We start from the raw sequence: 19,012 nt of genomic DNA, 5'->3' as shown, positions 1-19,012 counted from the left end.
ATCTTAAAGTAAAGAAAATTTATGTCTTAGCCATTTTAAAGCACATAGTACCTTTTCAGCAGGGGTTGTTTTGTTTTCTCTTTGTCCTAGAGTCAGATGGCTTTCTGATCCAAGACAGATTTTGGAAGAAAATTTTAAACAAACATGTTTGAGTCTGGAGGAAGAACTCATATCCCAATTCCAGAGCCAACTTTTTTAACCTAAGTAGAATAGCCTTAAACTAATGCCCCAGTGCAGTGATGCTGGGTGGCCACAGAGGGAACTGCATGGTTAGAGACAGGAACCAGCTGGGAGATCAAGCAGGGAAAATGACTTCTTTCAGAAGCAGAATGAAGGAACAGGATCCCAAACGGTTGGGTTTAAAGAGGTGCCTGAGGTACCAGGCTCCACTAAGCCACTGAGAGGGACAGAGATAAAGCAAGCTCCAGGGAGAGCTAGTGTGGAAGCAGGCAGGAGGAGCAGTCTGCCTTGAGAAACCCCTGAAAATGTTTCAACATGTAGCTCAGGGGCGATTTACCATGCTCTCAGTCTGACTCCAACCTCTGCAACAAAACTTGAAACATAAATTCAACAGACAACAGGGAACAAGAGAAAGAGACCAGAGAAGAGCATAATCAGGGAAGACCAGATGCACTCAGACATGTGGAGGCCATCTTCATTCATACACCAAGTCTAGAAGCACAACAGGTGTCAACTCTGTCCCAGAGACTTGCTCTCTCTGGGAACTATGCTAGACCACCAGGCCTGAGTCTGGGGTCTCAATTGTAATTAAAAGATTTATTGATTACCTGCTAGCATGATATCAGTTTGAAAGCATAATTTCAAGCATGGTTTGGGGAAGGGGGGAATGTTTTTTTTATTTTAATGTAAAAAATACAAGTATATCTTCTGTCTCTACATAAGCAAGAAATGATGGTCTGTGCTGCTAGTGTAAGTGGGTAAGGTAACTCAAAACCACATTTGGTTCTCTGTACAAACAAGGTACAGAAGCCAAAATAGCAGTTTACTCATATCAGAAGACATAGGAGGTCATGTTGTATTGGGGTGACTGAGTCAAGTCAGCCAAGAACTTATCACCCAGAGACATATGGCTGGTTGGTAAAAACATGGATGCACAGCATAAAGTAGTTTTTCTTTAGCAATCACAATCACATGTACATGTCTTTAATGTGGGTGGAATTCATAGACAGTATATATTCTTATCCATTCTTTGGTGCTTTGTACCCTGAAATGCCAAGTACTTACTATATTCAGTGAATTAGCTTCTCTCTCTGGTCATGTCCACTTTGTAAGAGACCTTCTGATAAAGGATGCTTCCTGGCATCCTTCTTCACTTGCTCATTGGTTTAGAACAGCCTCTGGCATGTAGTAGGTGCTTCGCAAATAAATAGTGGAGTCAGAGATCATGAAAGAGCAGTAGAAGAAACACAAAGGCAGGAGAATTGTGTGGGTCCTTATAAGAATAAAATCTAGCATGCAGAAAAATAAGATTCTGTTTGTGGATGGGTGCATGTACTCTTGTATTTCCCTTTGAAAGATTCAGCCAGCTAAATTGCATGTTACAAGTGGTAGGATGATGGGATAGTGAACATCCCTGCCTACTTCCTAGAGCCAGTACCATTATTTAGTTGCCTAACACTACCGACATGTAAAGAAAAATCTAGTTTCTCAATCAATATATTGTTATACATTAGTATGGTAAAGCAAAGCCATTTTAGCATATATACCATTGTATCATATAGACCTGATGTGAAAAGAAATTTATTATTTCTCAGGGGACACAGCAGGTCTTAGCAATATGGACATCCCAGATAATCAGGACAAAGGGGCTGAGACCAGCATAGCTAAGTACTAACAATGCTTTCATATTTGGTATTGTGAAATCATTTGTCACTGTGGAACCTGTGTATAAGGAGAAAATGAAATCTGCCAAATAAAAGATAAGGAAACAGGTCATGAGAGTGAGAACCCTCTGCGTAGCTCTGATTTCTGGCCTGCAGTTGTTTGTAGACCTGGAGCTGTAAAGGTAGAGGACGGTCTTATGGTGCCTATACAGATGGAGAACCATGGACCCACTGCTCCAGCCCATGAGACCCTGGAAAATGACATCACGAAGAGTCATGAGAGAGAGGAATGGCCACTTAACTGTGTGCCTGGATGGCAGCATATAGCAATACCCAGTAAACATCCCAACTTCAGACCTGTTCATGCTCCTGCCTGCTGTGATATAGTGCAGCAAGTTGGAACTTATCAGGGAATTAAAGATCCAAAAGAGGAGGAGAAAGGCAAGAACATGCCATGCAGTCTGTGGCTTGAGCTTTCTCCAAATGGTGGCCCTGGGACTGATGATGACCGCCTGGACCACGCTGAGGAGACAGGTGGTGCAGATGGAGAGGCCACGGGCAACTCTTTCTAGATAAACTATAGTTTTACAACCAACATCACCTAGGAAGTTTCTGATGTAAAAAATTGTGACTATGTTTCTGACCCCTATACAATAAACAATGATTGTGTTTACAAAAGCCAAGTGGATGAGAATAACATCTATATTTTTGTTCTCAGGACCCATGATGAAAGTATACACATGTCTGACAAATAAGATGATGTTTCCTAAAAGTCCAAATCCAGTAAGTGAAATGAAAATTATTCTCTGGATGAGGTCACTCCAAATTGTCTTCATGCTCAGAACTACAAGGAGGTAAACATGGCATGGTTCATGCCTGTGGGTTTTCCATAGTGAAAGTAACAGTGTGATATGTAACGGAGTTCTTTGCTACAAATGCCTCATTTTGTTCTTGGGCCTTCTGTTCTCGGTTCCACCGACATGGAGGTGATGATGACGACGACAATGACAATTGGTCATGAGCACTGTGCTGACGCCTTCTCAGCCTTCACAGAATTCTTTATATTCTCCATCTCTAAACTTTTTTTCTATGAGAAATCCAAACACAGGATGACATCATTCAATTTTCAAGCCATGATATTTATGCATTGCCTTAACTGCCTCTGTTCCCAGGTCTTTTTTGCATTTCTGCAGTACATTGCACTAAATACTTGCTCAAATTGGGTTGCTTCCCAAAGAATGTCATATGACTTTTCTTTGTCTCCAACTCTGAAGTGACCTTGGCAATAAGTAACACATCGATTAATTAATTAACTAGTGCTGGCAGCTCATGCACTCTTCTTGGGTGGGATGGTGTGAATCATTTTTGTTCTCTATCATCTTGAAGGTGGAATCATATTAAAAATTACTCTACTCGAACGCTTATGAGCTTTTCCTGACCATCCCCTGAAAGCATTCTGCCAAGGAATCATCAACACCCAGCTCTCAGCTTAGGGTTTGTTATTTTGAACTCCAAACCAGAAATTACACAGTCCAGATCAAAGTATTCAGTCTTTAGAGGCAAATCACACAGAATGTGCAGAAGCTGAGGGCTTCCTACTTCCAGTCTGCACTACAGGTGCCCTGTCCAAAATATCCTATAGTTTTGATTTTTAAGGTTCAGCAAATCTACTGATTTTGTCAGTCAGTGAAGCCCCATCCTATAAAGGACAACCAATCTAATACCTCAAACTGATTTTTGTATTTTTATATATGACAGCAATTTTCTTTTAAGTATGATTAAAGTTAAAATGAGGAATAAAACATAAATGTCTTACCTTTGCTTCCACTTTTACAAATTATAAATCATTCTTTGTGGAGGCCTTATGATACTTGTCTTCCTCACATTAGAGTTCAATGCCATTTATCACATTAGTCTCTGAGTTACTTTCAGCTTCCTAAGCCATGAAATACTAGAACTTACCTGTGACAAGGGTACATGTAATATGACAATGGTACATGCAATTTCTTTGTATTCTGATTTCCAACCATGATCTTTCATAGCTCAGTGCTGCCCACAGGTCACACGTGTCTCCTACAATTTCCCTGAGCCTCAGGACTGTGGTGTTTGTTAGTCTGCTTCTATGAACTTTATTCTGAGAAAACCTGATAGATGCTTTAGTATATCAGTTATCTTGCATTTTAAAAGATATTTTGATATATCAGTAATACATATTGAAATGAGAAAGCTGGCTTCCTTTCCTGAATAGCCTTACTCCTGGACTACAAAAATTATACATTTTTAACTATTCAGAAACAGTCAGAGAGAAATTTATATTTTATTTCTTTTTAATGCTAGTCATTTTTGTATGTTTGTGTGCTTTGTTTGCATATATGTCTGGGGACCACTTGTGTGCCTGGTCCCTGCAGAGGCCAGAGAAAGGCCTTTGATCCCTGAAAGAAGAGTTGCACATGGTTGTTAGCTGCCATGTGGCTACTATAATTGAATCTAGGAATTCTACAAAAGCAGTGATTGCTCTTACTCCCTGCACTTGCTCTTTCATCCACATATGTACATTTTTAATTAGCTTTCACAAGCTTCTTACCTCCACTATGTTAGAATAAATATGTTCGTTCTGTGTTCAACCAGTTACCTGACGACAGTTCTGATGTGGTGTAAGGTCATACATATTCAAGAAGCTTAAGGAATACCAAATATTTAGATAGATATTTCAGGATTTACCAGAAAATGCTTTGTGACCACTGTGAATTAAACTTTTCAATTTCCCAATTAATATAGTTATTACTTTGAGCATATCATTTATTTGGCTTCTTTAAAAACTATTTTATATGTAAATTATGTTTTGTACAATACATGTATATTTTAGAGAGTTAATGAACTAGCATACATAGTACTTAGGGAAGTATGCAGCAGGTTTTAAAAATCAATTTTCTAAAATAAGTTGTAAGAGTATGTAACCTCATGGCTGTTTTATTCACAATTCTCATACTCCATGGTTTACATTAGATTTAGAACAAAAGAATTCACAATAAATGAAATCATGATAAGGAAAGAAAGAGTATTCTATCTGCAAATGGCTGAAGTCACCAGAAGTTAGCCCAGATCAAAGTACTCAGTCTTTGGAAGAAAATAATACAGATTGTGCAGAAGCTGTGGAAGCAAGAGTTTCCTGTTCAAGGCTGCACTGCAGGTGTCTCAGTCTCCTACACTTGCCTGTCCTGTGTAAGAAACAGCTCATGCCCAGTGACAACACACCCTGTCTGTGTGGACACTGAGACAATTCTGAACTGGACTTAGGAAATGATAGACCATCTTCTCCCTGAAATTTGTCACTGTCCCCTTTCAGAGTGACAAGGAAGCAACATCTTTCTCTCCCACACATCCGCCCTCCACAGATTTCTATCAAGGTTAAATGCAGCTCTATCCCCCATGACATGGCAGAACTCACCTGTGCAGTGAATGCAGGGCTCAGGGTAGCTCTCCTCACACCACAGCTAGGCTCCATTTATCAACCTCAAGTTCTTGTGTTCAAGCAAGGTGTCAGGATGTCACCACCAGGAGTTTGGCTTCATCAGGGGAAAAGACTCTTCTGTCTCTATCCCTGAGGCCAACTCTGACTTCTCCCTGGTGCTCTGTCATTTGTTGAACCCAGAAACTATTTGATCTTAATTGCAGTGAAGTGAGTAAGGAGAAGGGAGATAAACAGTGCCTAAGGGGAGGGAGCTGGCCCTTCAGACTTAACTGCAGTCTAGCCTATTTCCCTCCATGTATCCAAGAAACCAAGAACTGCTTTGAAAGAGATTTCTAATAATCCAAAGTGAGAACTTTCTGAATAATTTTCAAGCATATTTTTCACTAATAATAGATCATTGAGTATACAGCCAAGAGCTGTCTTCAATGTAATACTTGGGACACAGTAATGAGGAGACTGTGAATTGGCTGTGTTCTCAGCACTACTTTGAATGCCTGCTGCATGCTTTACAATTGGTCCTGAGTATTTCTTTTCTGATGCTATTTTCTTTTCTTAAAATTTTTTTGTCCAATGTATTTTGAAAAATTATTTCCTCCTCTCCTCACTTTGCAATCCTCCATACCTCCCTGTGCAACTCACTTTGTTTTCTCTCTTGTGTTATCTTCTACCCACCCACCCCCAAGAAAACTCCCAAAGTTTAAAGCCAGAAAAAAAAAATTCAAAGGAATCAAATAATAAATCAAAGTGCGAGATAAAGCTCAAAACAAAGCAAAAGCCCATAAAACAAAACAAACTATGGAGTGTTAAATATATATTCCTGGACATAGGGTCTGCCCCAAAGTGAGTGTCTCCTTTCCAGCAATTACTAAGTGCAAATAGGTTCGTGTTTAGTGATGGGACCCCATGTCTACTTCCCTCTCTCAGTGCTGTGACCCTGGCTAACTTGAAGTTGTGTAGGTCTTGTGTGCTGTTACACTTGTGTTGGTTCATTTGGGCATCAATCCTGTTGTATTTGGAACACTGTTTCCTCAGGTCACTCCATCTTTTCTGGGTCTTCCAGTCTTTGTGCTTAACTCTTCTGGATGGATCCCTGAGACTTGAGGGTGGGAGTTGATGAAAACCCGCCATTCAGGACCCTTCTCCTCTGGTGATTTACAGACTACCTTTAAATACTGTGAATGCTCATTCAGAGTCATGAAGTTTCTAGTTAGGACCCAGCTTGACTTCTCTTCTTTGATGAGATACATCAAAGCAAGGACCTTGGTCAGCAAGGACCTTACTTACCACTGAGTTATAGAACACAAACAGTAACCTTGGCAGTATCCTGTATCATTTGGAGGAGAGTCCATAAGATACCTTTGATCAATGACTCAGCAAGATGTTACCCATTCTTGGTCCTGGAATGTTTACGTAGTGGCATAAAATGTGTACTTGGGACATTTCTCCCCATTACATGCTAACTACTTCCTTTCATATATGTGCATATCTTAGGAAGCTTATTTAGCAGTAGAATTCTAAAATGGTTTTCCAAAAGGACTTTAGTGTTAGTTGTCCCTCTCTATGCTCTCTCCTTTACCCTTTATTCGTGACTCCTTCCTTGTTTCATCCTAATAATATGGTATTCTAATTCTCATTCCTTGGCAAATCTCATTCTATCACACTAGGCACCTGGCATCTGTAGTTATATAGATTATAGCACATCTAGTGAAAGCTTAAGAGCTAATATACATATATAAGAGCAATCATGTAATACTTTTCCTTTAGGGTATGGATTACCTCAGTCAAAATAATTGTTTCCAGCGCCATCTTTTCTTGTGTAAATTTCATTTTTTTTCAACAGTTGAATAACATTCCACTATGGCAACACCACATTTTCTTTGGTGACTTGAACTTTGGATATATATTCATGCTTGAGGTACCTGGATCTTGAGGAAAAATGATTCTTAGCTTCCTGAGGAACCTCCACAGTGATGTCTGTAGAAACTCTATAAGCATGGATTTGCATCAACAGTAAACAATTGTTTCCCTTTGCCAGAATCCTCACTAACATGTATTTTTTTCTATTGGTCTTGCTCATTCTGACTGGAGTAAGATGAAATTTCATAGTAATTTTTATTCTCATGCCCATGATGGCTAATGGTGCTGAACATTTCTTTAAGAGATTGTTGTCTGTTTTTTTTTTTTTTTTCTTTTTTCTTTTGAGAAGCCTCTGTTTAGGTCTATATCCCATTTTTAAATTGGGTTGTTTTCTTGATATCCAGTTTTTTTGTTGTTGTTGGTTTTTTTTTTTTTTTTGTGCTTTGAATAGTCTACCTATTAACCCACTGTCCGATATATAATTGTTAAGGATCTTTTGCTATTCTATAGCTTGTCGTTTTGACTGTACAGAGCCTTTTAGTTTCATGTTGTTCCATTTATTAATTGTTGATCTTAATGTGTGTGAGACATGTTCAAAAAGTCTTTTCCTGTGTCAGTGACTCAAGCCTATTTCTTTCACTCTCATATACTAGATTCAATGTATCAGGTCTGGTGTTGAGACCCTTTATCCATTTGAAGTTGATGTTTTCTTTTTTGTGTGTGTGCTTTAAATAGTTCTTTCTTTTTTTATTGATATATTTTTATATACATTTCAAATGATTTCCCCTTTTCTGGGTCCCCACTCCCCGCAAGTCCCATAAGCCCTCTTCTGTCCCCCTGTTCTTCCCTCCACCCCTTCCCATTTCCCTGTTCTAGAATTCCCCTATACTCTTGCACTGAGTCTTTCCAGAACCAGGGGCCACTCCTCCATTCTTTTTGGACATCATTTAATTTGTGGATTATGTCCTGGGTATTCAAAGTTTCTAGGCTAATATCCACTTATCAGTGAGTGCATACTATGATTGATCTTTTGAGACTGGGTTACCTCAGTTAGTATGATGTTCTCCAGCTCCATCCATTTGCCTAAGAATTTCATGAATTCATTGTTTCTAATGGCTGAATAGTACTCCATTGTGTAAATATAAAACATTTTTTGTATCCATTCCTCCGTTGAAGGACACCTGGGTTCTTTCCAGCTTCTGGCTACTACAAATAGGGCTGCTATGAACATAGTGGAGCATGTGTCCTTATTGCATGCTGAAGAATCCTCTGGATATATGCCCAGGAGTGGTACAACAGGGTCCTCAGGAAGTGACATGCCCAGTTTTCTGAGGAACCGCCAGACTGATTTCTAAAGTGGTTGCACCATCTTGCAATCCCACCAGCAGTGGAGGAGTGTTCCTCTTTCTCCACATCCTCACCAACACCTGCTGTCTCCTGAGTTTTTGACCTTAGCCATTTTGACTGGTGTGAGGTGAAATCTCAGGGTTGTTTTGATTTGCATTTCCCTAATGATTAATGATGCTGAACATTTCTTAAGGTGTTTCTCAGCTCTCCGAAGTTCTTCGTGTGAAAATTCTTTGTTTAGCTCCGTACCCCACTTTTTAATGGGGTTATTTGTTTCTCTGGGTTCTACTTTCTTGAGTTTTTTGTATATAATAGGTATTAGCCCTCTGTCGGATTTAAAAAAACTTTTTATTAGTTATTTGTGAACTTCCAACTTTGCATCCCAATCCTACTCATCTCCCTTCTACTTTTATCTACCCTCTATCCTTGCAATCTCCTCTGCAATACATTAAAAGAAAACCTGTTGTGGAAGTTTTGGTGTGTCAAAGTATGTCCCATAGTATTCTCTTTTGTCCACACTTCTTTGCTTACAGATATTCATTGCAATGACTCATTTGTCTGGTATTAGGTCTGGATCAATACTGGAACTCCTTGAATATTCTATTGCTGCTCTGTGTCATGGAGATCCTATAGATTTGGATTTGTAGAGCCAGCCTCTTCAGGTACTCCAATAGTTCACTAGTTAGGCAGATGTTGTGGTGGGCCAATTCAAAACCCTTAATCTGGGTCTGAGAGTCATCTTAGATGGCCAGCCTGCCTTTTTTCCTGCTCTCATGCCCATGGGGTAAATGCACCTTCAACCACAGGAACTAGGGTTGTCAGCTCTACTGTGCTGTCCGGGTAAAGAGTAGGGCCTGCTCTCCTTTGGTTCTCCAGTTTATATCTTTGGTTTCTTTGTCAAAAAACAGTTGGCCATTCCTGTGTAGACTTATGTCTGAGTCTTTAGTTCAATTTCAATCACCACCATGTCTGATGGTTTCATGTCAATACCACTCATATTTTCTTACTATAGGACTATGATACAACTTAAAATCTGGGAAGGTGAGAAAGAACTAGTGACTCCAGGGACAATTGAATGAGAGCTGGGAATGCAGTGATCAGGTGCAATAGGAGCTAGCTGGGGAGAGTAGTTTGGTGAAAATGCACTGGTGCTGGCACTAGTGTGGGAACATTCTGGTTAGATTTTTTTTAAATATTTCCTGCAACAGTTGGAAACCCACTAGAAAGAATCCACTAGAAATGTAAGATTTTTAGACTCAGAGTTAGAGGTTTATTTATTTATTTATTGATTTATTTATTTATGTTACGTGAGTAAAACGGGTAGTGCTAAAACGAGTCACGTGACTCAAGCATAGGAATTGAAACAAACTGCTAGCAGTGCTAAGATGCTGGTGGAAAATTACAGGCTGTTCTGAGTCAGGAAAAGAATGAAATTGGCTTCTGTAGGCAGAGAGCTGAACCATAAGATGTTATAAAATTGCTTTACATGCCTTGCAGGATACTCATAGTCGGTATAACATGGGCTCTATGGAAATATCGGGTTTTATATCCTCTTGGCAGCATAGGAAATTCCTAAGTTTAGGCACATACAGTATTGTAGTTTACTTCATTTGGTTTAGATTATTTTAATTTGAACTAGGATATGTAATATTAGTCACTGACTCCAGATCAGAGAGCGAAGTGATAATCATTGCCTGCTTTGAACAGGTATTATCAATGCCTGCGGTTCCAGGTAGAGAGATCAACAAACAGATATTATACAGGTATTAATAAAATATGTCTGTGGCTCTGGGCAGAGAACCAAACAGGAATATGATATAGATTATTTAACAAACTACCAAATGCTCATATTCTATCTAACATGGGCTCCACGCAAATCTTGAGTGTCTTTTCCTGCTTGGCAAGAAAGGACAGGCCTAAATATAGGGACATACAGTATCTTAGTTTATTTCATTTGTTTTAGTTGTTTTGATTTTCAAAATGGGTGTGATTTTGACTTTTGTGATTATATCATTCCTCTGGGAGAGGGTCTAAATAAAGGGTTTTCTGATTACTGTCTCAAGTTTCTGCTAATTTTGGAAAAAAGGTTTGTATTTGTGTTTTTGGAAAAGGTGATTAAGGTATTAATACCTTCCAGAGTTATATGGATCAGATATGATGAAGGGAGACCTCCAGAGGACTAGATTCCAGAGAATTAAACAAAAAAAATATATCTTGATGATACTAAAATTTTGTTTTGAGATTTATATATTACAGAATATACAGCCTTGGTGAGTCTCTGCTTGAGTTCTAGATGTCTTGGACTTTCAGCTACAGCCAGTCAAGACACAGACATCAGAGACTAAATCAATTGTTGGTATGACTTACTTAAGGCCAACCAACTCTATTTTCCCTACCCTTCCCCTGGCCCTTAAAAATATCTCAATGCCTATATCCAGCTTGAAGAAGTTATGAAGAGTTGTTGACCCAATTCCCTGGGCTTTGGGGCTAGACAGGGTTATTAATAGGTTGTCTTTCCAGGAAATGTAGAAATGACCATATTGGAACTAGGAGGAAAAGCTAGAATTGATTATATAGCCACAATCTCATTTGGTAAAAATCTCTTTAATTGTTACTAAGCTGAAGTCATAATTTCTTAAGTGGTATATAACTTATTTTGATGCAAAATCAACAGTTTCATTGGTATAAATTTCTTATGTTGATACAAAACTTTGTAAATATAAGGATGAGACCCAGTCCTTCTAGAAATGTTAGTTTAATCTGATCTGAAATGATTAAACCTGTGAGTTTAGGGCCAAATAGCAAATTCATGGCTCTAAGTTTATTGTAAGGATGTTTTCAAATTTTTAATTAGAAATAGCTGAGAGTAGTTAATGGACAAAAGTCCAGATTACTTTACATAGATAATTGGTTTTCAAAAATGTCAGAAATCCACAGAATGTGACATTTAATGTTATTTATTCATTTGTTGTTGAGACTAGTCTGCACCTGACAGCTTTCTGTGTTTTGGATTCAAAGACGAAATAGAGCATCTATGAGTTACTCCAGTTGTGGCAAGACAACTACTAGGCAAGAATTGTCTCATTTTGTCTATAGACATAAATACTGCCCAAAGAAAGGACACAATTACAAGTTAGGACAGCTTGGTTCTGCCAAGACAGACTAGGCTAGTCCTTAATATCATGTTTCTGTAAGGAATGTCAGATTTTCTTGGGCCAGAAGACTGAAGACTAATGCTCCAATGTTTTGAAGTAAGGCACTGTCCAGGTGATCAGCAGTCTCTATAAATTGCTAAGCTGTGTTAGGCTTCCTATATATTTTCAGATAATATAATTTGTTCTTGGGTTTCTGATGGGGTTGAAAACTATAGTCTCATAGCCAACCCAGGCTATTTACTTTGAGAGAACAGATTTGAGAAGATGATTTTCAGGCGTCATTCTATCTGAAGCCAGGACATAAGCCAGGTGCAGAGTTATAGTTTTTAAGTTAGGATAGAGGACAGTGTTCAATTTTATTGACCAAAATGTTAGGCTGGGTGTTAGGTCTATCTTATATAAATTATAAGATGGTAATAGATGTGCTCAGTTTATTTTCAGAAAAATGTTTTGTTTTATTTGATTAAACAGAAAGGGAGATATGTCACAGGATTTTCCCTGTGTACCTTGTGGTTCTAATGTTTAGCAAGCACAATGTCAGGTTCATGGATTTTTCTCCCTCTCATGGTCCTGAGCGATGCAGTGTTTCAGGTTATCCTGGGAGGGGCTAGTGGCTACATGGTATTTCTTCTCCATAAGCACCACCAGCATGTCCTCTGCCTGCAGAACTCCAAGCTTCACTACAGGACTCTCCCAGAGCTGAGAACTGCCCAGAGTGTCCTCCTTCTGATGCTCTGTTTTGTTTTCTTCTATTGGACTGAATATGCCTTTTCTCTAATTGTAAGTATCTCTTTAGTAGAAATTCCTTTACAATAAATACTCGAGAATTTCTGTCTCCTGTTTATGTATCTTTTATCCCACTTGTGCTGATTCACAGGGTTGTACTTCTGGCTAATTATTGGCTTGCTCAGAGAGAGAAACTGAGAAAATGTCTCTCATTTATCTGTTCGATAAGTATGGAAGAAATCTCAGTTCTGCAATATTATGGATACAATAAAACCCCACAAAGGATCTTAAGAATCTACTCATTCTCAGACCCTTTTCCTGGTGACCTAACTCTTGAGCTGAGAATTAATTTTGAATTAACTCTGTAATCTTAGCAAATTACAGTTCTATAGAAACCTCATAATCCAATTTGCTACCCCTTTGAAGGGATTTAAACTTTTTTTCATATTTGCATTCTTTTATTGTGTATGAATAATTCGCCTGCATTATGTAACACATCCATGAATGATACCTGTATAGTCTGGAAGACTATATGCCCACTGACTGGCTAGAGTTAGAAAGATTGTTCTGAACCAAAATATGGTTGCTGTGAATTGAACGTAAATCCTCTATTAGACCAGCTAGGGCTCTTAACTACTGGGGCATTTCTCCAGCACTAAAAAACTGTTTGTAGTTGTGTATTTAAAAATTGGTTTTACTACTACAATGACTGGAGGTATCCAGATGAATTTGGTAAATTTAAAAATTTCATGCTCAGAACTAGGAAAACATTTTCAGAAACATAAGGAAATAAACATGAGATAGTTTATGCCTGTGGGTTTCCTGTTTTCTTTAGTCAAATGAAGAGTATATTATGTAAATGCAGAGTTCTTTGCTTAGATTTTGTTCTTGGATCTTCTGTTCTTCTACAGACATGGAGATGCTGCTGCTGACGTTTGGACATGAGCACCATGCTGTGAGCACCATGCTGACACCTCCACGGAAGGTAATTCTGTATAGGCTTCAGCTCTAAACACTTTCCCATGAGAACATCCAAATACAGTACAGCATCCTACAGTTTCCAAGTCATGATATCGAACATTAGATGCTTCTCATCTCAGATCCTCTTTGCAATCTTGCACACACTCATCTCTCAAGTATGCACTGAACTAACAAAAAAATTAGTAGTTTCTCTAAATTACTGTAATACATGCTTTCCCAACCATTGTTGCTTTCCAGGTAAATATTTGCGACTTTTTCTTGTCTTCAATTCTGAATTTACTTCAGCAATAAATAATAAATAGACTAATTATGTATAATGATACATAGCTCATCCCCTTGGAAGAGTGTTATTAATCTTTGTTCCATATCATCTTAATCATGGGATCATGTGAAAAGTAAGCTACCTCCTTACTTTTCTTGACCATTCTCTAAGGACAGTCTCCCAAGGAAACATCCACTCTCAGCTCACAGTTTATACATTGTTTCTCTGGACTCCAAGAACTGCTTCCTAACACTTTGATTTCTAAAGTTCATCAAATCAGTCATTTTATCAGTCATTTATGCTATATCCTATAAATGACAAGCAGCCTGCTACCTCATTCTGATTTGGGTAATTTTTTATATGACATCTGATTTTTATATTCTTCCATTTAAAATTAAAGTAAGGATTAAACATAAATGTATTCATTTTGACCCCATTCTCACAAAGCATGAAGAGTTTAATGTGGGAACCTTAAGTCTGTCTTCCATAATTTAGTTTTCTTTGCTGCTCACCAAACATACCTTGGAATCTCTTTGAGCTTCTCCTGAGCAGGTATAACATTTGCACTCACCCTGCAGCAATGGCTTTCAAAAGACCTTTAGTGTTAGTTGTGCCTCTGTGTTTTCTTTTACCTTTCACCCACCTCCTTCATTATTTCATCCTTTTATCTCATTGTAACACTATATTCTAACTCCCTTTCCTTGGGAAACCCCATCTTCTCCCTTGACCCATCACTAGGCCCCTGTAGTTATACAGCTTGTGGCACAAATAGTAAAAGCTTAAAAGCTGCTATAAACATATAAGTGTGATATTTGACCTTTTAGATCTGATTCATAACAATAAAGGTGTTTGTTTCTAACTCCATCTATTTAATACTTGCAAATTTCATTTTTCTTAGCAATTGAGTAATAGTCCACTCTGTAGTGCACCGCATTTTTGTTATTCATTTATAAGTTGATGGACACCTAAGCTATTTCCTGTTTCTCGGTATTATGAATAGAGCAGCAATGAACAAAGATGAACAAGTATTTCTGTAGCAAGTTGAAGACTCTTTGTGCAAATACACATGCTTGTGAGAGCTGGATTATGAAGTGGATTATTTCTTGGCTTCTTGAGGAACCTCTACACTGATTTCTGCAGTGGCTGGATACATGTTGGTACCCACTAATAATGAACAATTGTTGCTCTTTCTTAATATCCCTGTCAGCATACACTAATAAGCTTTTCATTGATCTTGGACATTCTTACTGGAGTGAGATGAGACCTCGGGTAATTTTGATTTGCATTTCCATGTTATTTAAGGGTATTTAACATGTCTTTAAGTGTTTCTCAGCCATTTGTGTTTCATCATTTGAGAACTCCCTATATCAATAGTTCTCAACATGTGGATCACAGTCATTTGGCAAACTTCTACCTCCAAAAATATTTACATGATGATTTATAACAGTAGCTATAAAATTTAGAGTGGTGAAATATTAACGAAAATAATTTTATAGTTGGGGGTTATCATAAAATGAACTGTATTAAAGGGTCACGGCATTAGGAAAGTTGAGAACTGCTGTTCTGTTTAATTTTCCCCCTTTTAAATTGATTTATTTGTCTTTCATTTTATTATTTTAATCTTTAATCTTCTTTAATGCAATATATCCTGAATGCAGCCTCCCCTCCTCCACTCCTTCCAGGCCCTCTAGTTCACCCCCCCTCTTCTGTAGACCTACTGCTCCTCTTTCCTTTTCAAAAAAGAGCATCCCAGTTATAACAGCTGAACATATCATAAAAGATGTTATTTTTGATGTCCAGTAATTATTTTTAGTTTTTTGTATAATCTATATACTAACCCACTGTCAGATGTATAATTGTTAAAGATCTTTTCCCATTCTGTAGACTGCCACTTTAACTGAATAATGGTAGCCTGTAATCTATAGAGCTTTTCAGCTTTAAAGGAATCCATTTACAAATTTTTGTCTTAATACCTGTGCTACTGGCATTCTGTTTAGGAAGGCCCTTTTTTTGTGCTAATGAGTTCAACTCTATTTCTTACCTTTTCTTCTGTCAGATTCAGCAAATCAAGTCTTATGTTGAGACCCTTGATCCATTGGGATTTTTGAGGGTGGTAAATATATGTATGTTTTCATTCTACATGCAGTCATACAGTTTGACCACCATCTTTTGTTGAAGGTGTTGTCTTTTTTTCAGTTTTATTTTTGACTTCTGTCTTAGTTAGGGTTGTCTTAGTTAGCAGTATCCAGACAGGCATGGTACAGGAGAAGCTGAGAGTTCTACACCTTCATCTGAAGGATGCTAGTAGAATACTGACTTCCAGGCAGCTAGAATGAGGGTGTTAACTTTCACACCAACAGTGGCACCCCCTACTCCAAAAAGGCCACACCTATTCTAACAGGGCTACACTTTCTAAAAGTGCCACTCCCTTGGCTAAGCATATACATATCATAGCTTCTTTGTGAAAAATCAGTTGTCCTTAGATGTAAACTTATATTTGAGTCTTCAACTTGATTCCATTGATCAACATGCCTTTTTTTCCTTTTTTAAAAAATATTTTTATTTTCTATATTCTTTGTTTACATTCCAAATGATTTCTCCTTTCCCAGATCCCCCCTCCCCATATGTCCCATAAACCTTCTTCTCTCCATCCATTCTCCAATCACCTCCCTCCTTTTTTTCTCTGTCCTTATACTCCCCTCCAATGCTAGATCAATCCTTTCCAGGATCAGGACCTTCTCCATACTTCTTCATGGGAGTCATTTGTTATGCGATTTGTGTCTTGGGTATTCAGGGCTTCTGGGCTAATTAATATCCACTTATCAGAGATTGCATTCCATGTGTATTCTTTTGTGACTGGGTTACCCCACTTAGGATGATATTTTCCAGATCAAACCATTTGCCTAAAAATTTTGTGAATTCATTGTTTCTACTTGCTGAGTAGTATTCCATTGTGTAAATATACCACATTTTCTGTATCCATTCCTCCTGTGAGGGGCATCTGGGTTCTTTCCAGCTTCTGGATATTATAAATAAGGCTGCTATTAATATAATGGAGCATGTGTCTTTATTGCATGCCGGGGAATCCTTTGGGTATATGCCCAGGAGAGGTATTGCAGGGTCCTCCGGAAGTGTCATGTCCAGTTTTCTGAGGAACCGCCAGACTGATTTCCAAAGTGGTTGTACCATCTTACAGCCCCACCAGCAGTAGAGGAGTGTTCCTCTTTCTCCACATCCTCGCGAACACCTGCTGTCTCCTGAGATTTTGACCTTAGCCATTCTGAGTGTGAGGTGAAATCTCAGGGTTGTTTTGATTTGCATTTCCCTACTGACTAATAATGTTGAGCACTTCGTAAGGTGCCTCTCAGCCATCCGAATTTCTTCAGGTGAAAATTCTTTGTTTAGATCTGTACCCCATTTTTTAATAGGGTTATTTGGTTCCCTGGGGTCTAACTTCTTGGATTCTTTGTATATATTGGATATTAGCCCTCTATCAGATGTAGGGTTGGTTAATATCCTTTCCCAATTTGATGGTTGCCATTTTGTCCTTTTAACAGTGTCCTTTGCCTTACAGAAACTTTGTAATTTTATGAGGTCCCATTTGTCAATTCTTGATCTTAGAGCATAAGCTATTGGTGATCTGTTCAGGCACTTTTCCCCCGTGCTCATGTCCTCTAGGATCTTCCCCAGTTTCTTTTCTATTGATTTCAGTGTGTCTGGTTTTACATGGAGGTCCTTGATCCACTTGGAGTGAAGTTTAGTACATGGAGATAAGAATGGATCAATTCGCATTCTTCTGCATGCTGACCTCCAATTGAACCAGCACCATTTGTTGAAAAGGTTATCTTTTTTCCACTGGATGTTTTTGGCTCCTTCGTTGAAGATCAAGTGACCATAGGTGTGTGGGTTCATCTGTGGATCTTCAATTCTATTCCATTGGTCAACTTGTCTGTCACTGTGCCAATACAATGCAGTTTTTAACACTATTGCTCTGTAGTATTGCTTGAAGTCAGGGATACTGATTCCCCCAGAATTTCTTTTGTTGTTGAGAATAGTTTTAGCTATCCTGGGTTTTTTGTTATTCCAGATGAATTTGAGAATTGCTTTTTCTAATTCTGTGAAGAACTGAGTTGGGATTTTGATGGGGATTCCATTGAATCTGTAGATTGCTTTTGGCAAGATGGCCATTTTAACTATATTAATCCTGCCAATCCATGAGCATGGCAGATTTTTCCATTTTCTGAGGTCTCCTTTGATTTCCTTCTTCAGAGACCTGAAGTTCTTGTCATATAGATCTTTCACTTGTTTGGTTAGAGCCACACCAAGATACTTTATATTGTTTGTGGCTATTGTGAAGGGTGTCCTTTCCCTAACTTCTTTCTCAGCCTGCTTATCCTTTGAGTATAGGAAGGCAACTGATTTGCTTGAGTTGATTTTATAACCAGTCACTTTGCTGAAGTTGTTTATCTCTGATGGAGGTTTTTGGGTCACTTAAGTAGACTATCATGTCATCTGCAAATAGTGATAATTTGACTTCTTCCTTTCTAATTTGTATTCCCTTGACCTCCTTATGTTGTCTAAATGCTCTAGCTACAACTTCAAGTACTATATTGAAAAGATATGGAGAGAGAGGACAGCCTTGTCTAGTCCCTGATTTTAGTGGGATTGCTTCAAGTTTCTCTCCATTTAGTTTGATGTTGGCTACCGGTTTGCTGTATAGTGCTTTAATGATGTTTAGGTATGAGACTTGAATTCCCCCTGTTCTTTCCAAGACTTTTAGCATGAAAGGATGCTGAATTTTGTCAAATGCTTTTTCTGAATCTAATGAGATGATCATATGGTTTTTTTCTTTGAGTTTGTTTATGTAGTGGATAGCATTGATAGATTTCCTTATATTGAACCATCCCTGCATACCTGGGATGAAGCCTACTTGATCATGGTGGATGATGGTTTTGATGTGTTCTTGGATTCGGTTGGCAAGAAATTTATTAAGTATTTTTGCATCAATATTCATAAGAGAAATTGGCCTCAAGTTCTCTTTCTTTGTTGGATCTTTGTGTGGTTTTGGTATCAGCGTAATTGTGGCTTCATAGAACGAGTTGGGTAGAGTTCCTTCTGTTTCTATTTTGTGGAATAGTTTGAAGAGTATTGGTGTTAGGTCTTCTATGAAGGTCTAATAGAATTCTGCACTGAAGCCATCTCTGTTCCCGTGCTTTTTTTGGTTGGGAGACTTTCTATGACCTTTTTTATTTCTTCGGGTGTTATGGGTTTGTTTAGTTGATCTATTTGATCCTGATTTAGTTTTGGTGACAGATATCTGTCTAGGAAACTGTCCATTTCCTCCAGATTCTCCAGTTGTGTTGAGTAT

At 38.2% G+C, this 19,012-nt stretch overlaps 1 protein-coding gene across 2 annotated transcripts; it reads right to left on the bottom strand.

The window, feature by feature from the left end:
- Window positions 1–1,771: 1,771 nt before the first annotated feature.
- Window positions 1,772–13,262, bottom strand: LOC127664454 (putative vomeronasal receptor-like protein 4). Of its 2 annotated transcripts, none has more exons than XM_052156432.1 (2): window positions 13,173–13,262; window positions 1,772–2,698 (listed from the first exon to the last, which is right to left on the bottom strand). In XM_052156432.1, the coding sequence occupies exons 1-2, from the start codon at window positions 13,182–13,184 to the stop codon at window positions 1,772–1,774; spliced, it is 939 nt and encodes a 312-aa protein (XP_052012392.1). In that variant the 5' UTR covers window positions 13,185–13,262. The 2 variants fall into 2 exon arrangements, with proteins under 2 accessions (XP_052012392.1, XP_052012393.1); XM_052156433.1 differs by lacking the exon at window positions 13,173–13,262 and adding an exon at window positions 12,597–12,612 and having other exon boundaries at window positions 1,772–2,688.
- Between the last annotated feature and the right edge of the window lie 5,750 nt (window positions 13,263–19,012).

This window comes from Apodemus sylvaticus, chromosome 14, assembly GCF_947179515.1.
Source record: "Apodemus sylvaticus chromosome 14, mApoSyl1.1, whole genome shotgun sequence".
Taxonomy (NCBI): Eukaryota; Metazoa; Chordata; class Mammalia; order Rodentia; family Muridae; genus Apodemus; species Apodemus sylvaticus.
The sequence above is the reverse complement of the archived record's forward strand: the minus strand, read 5'-3'. Positions and strand labels throughout refer to the sequence as shown.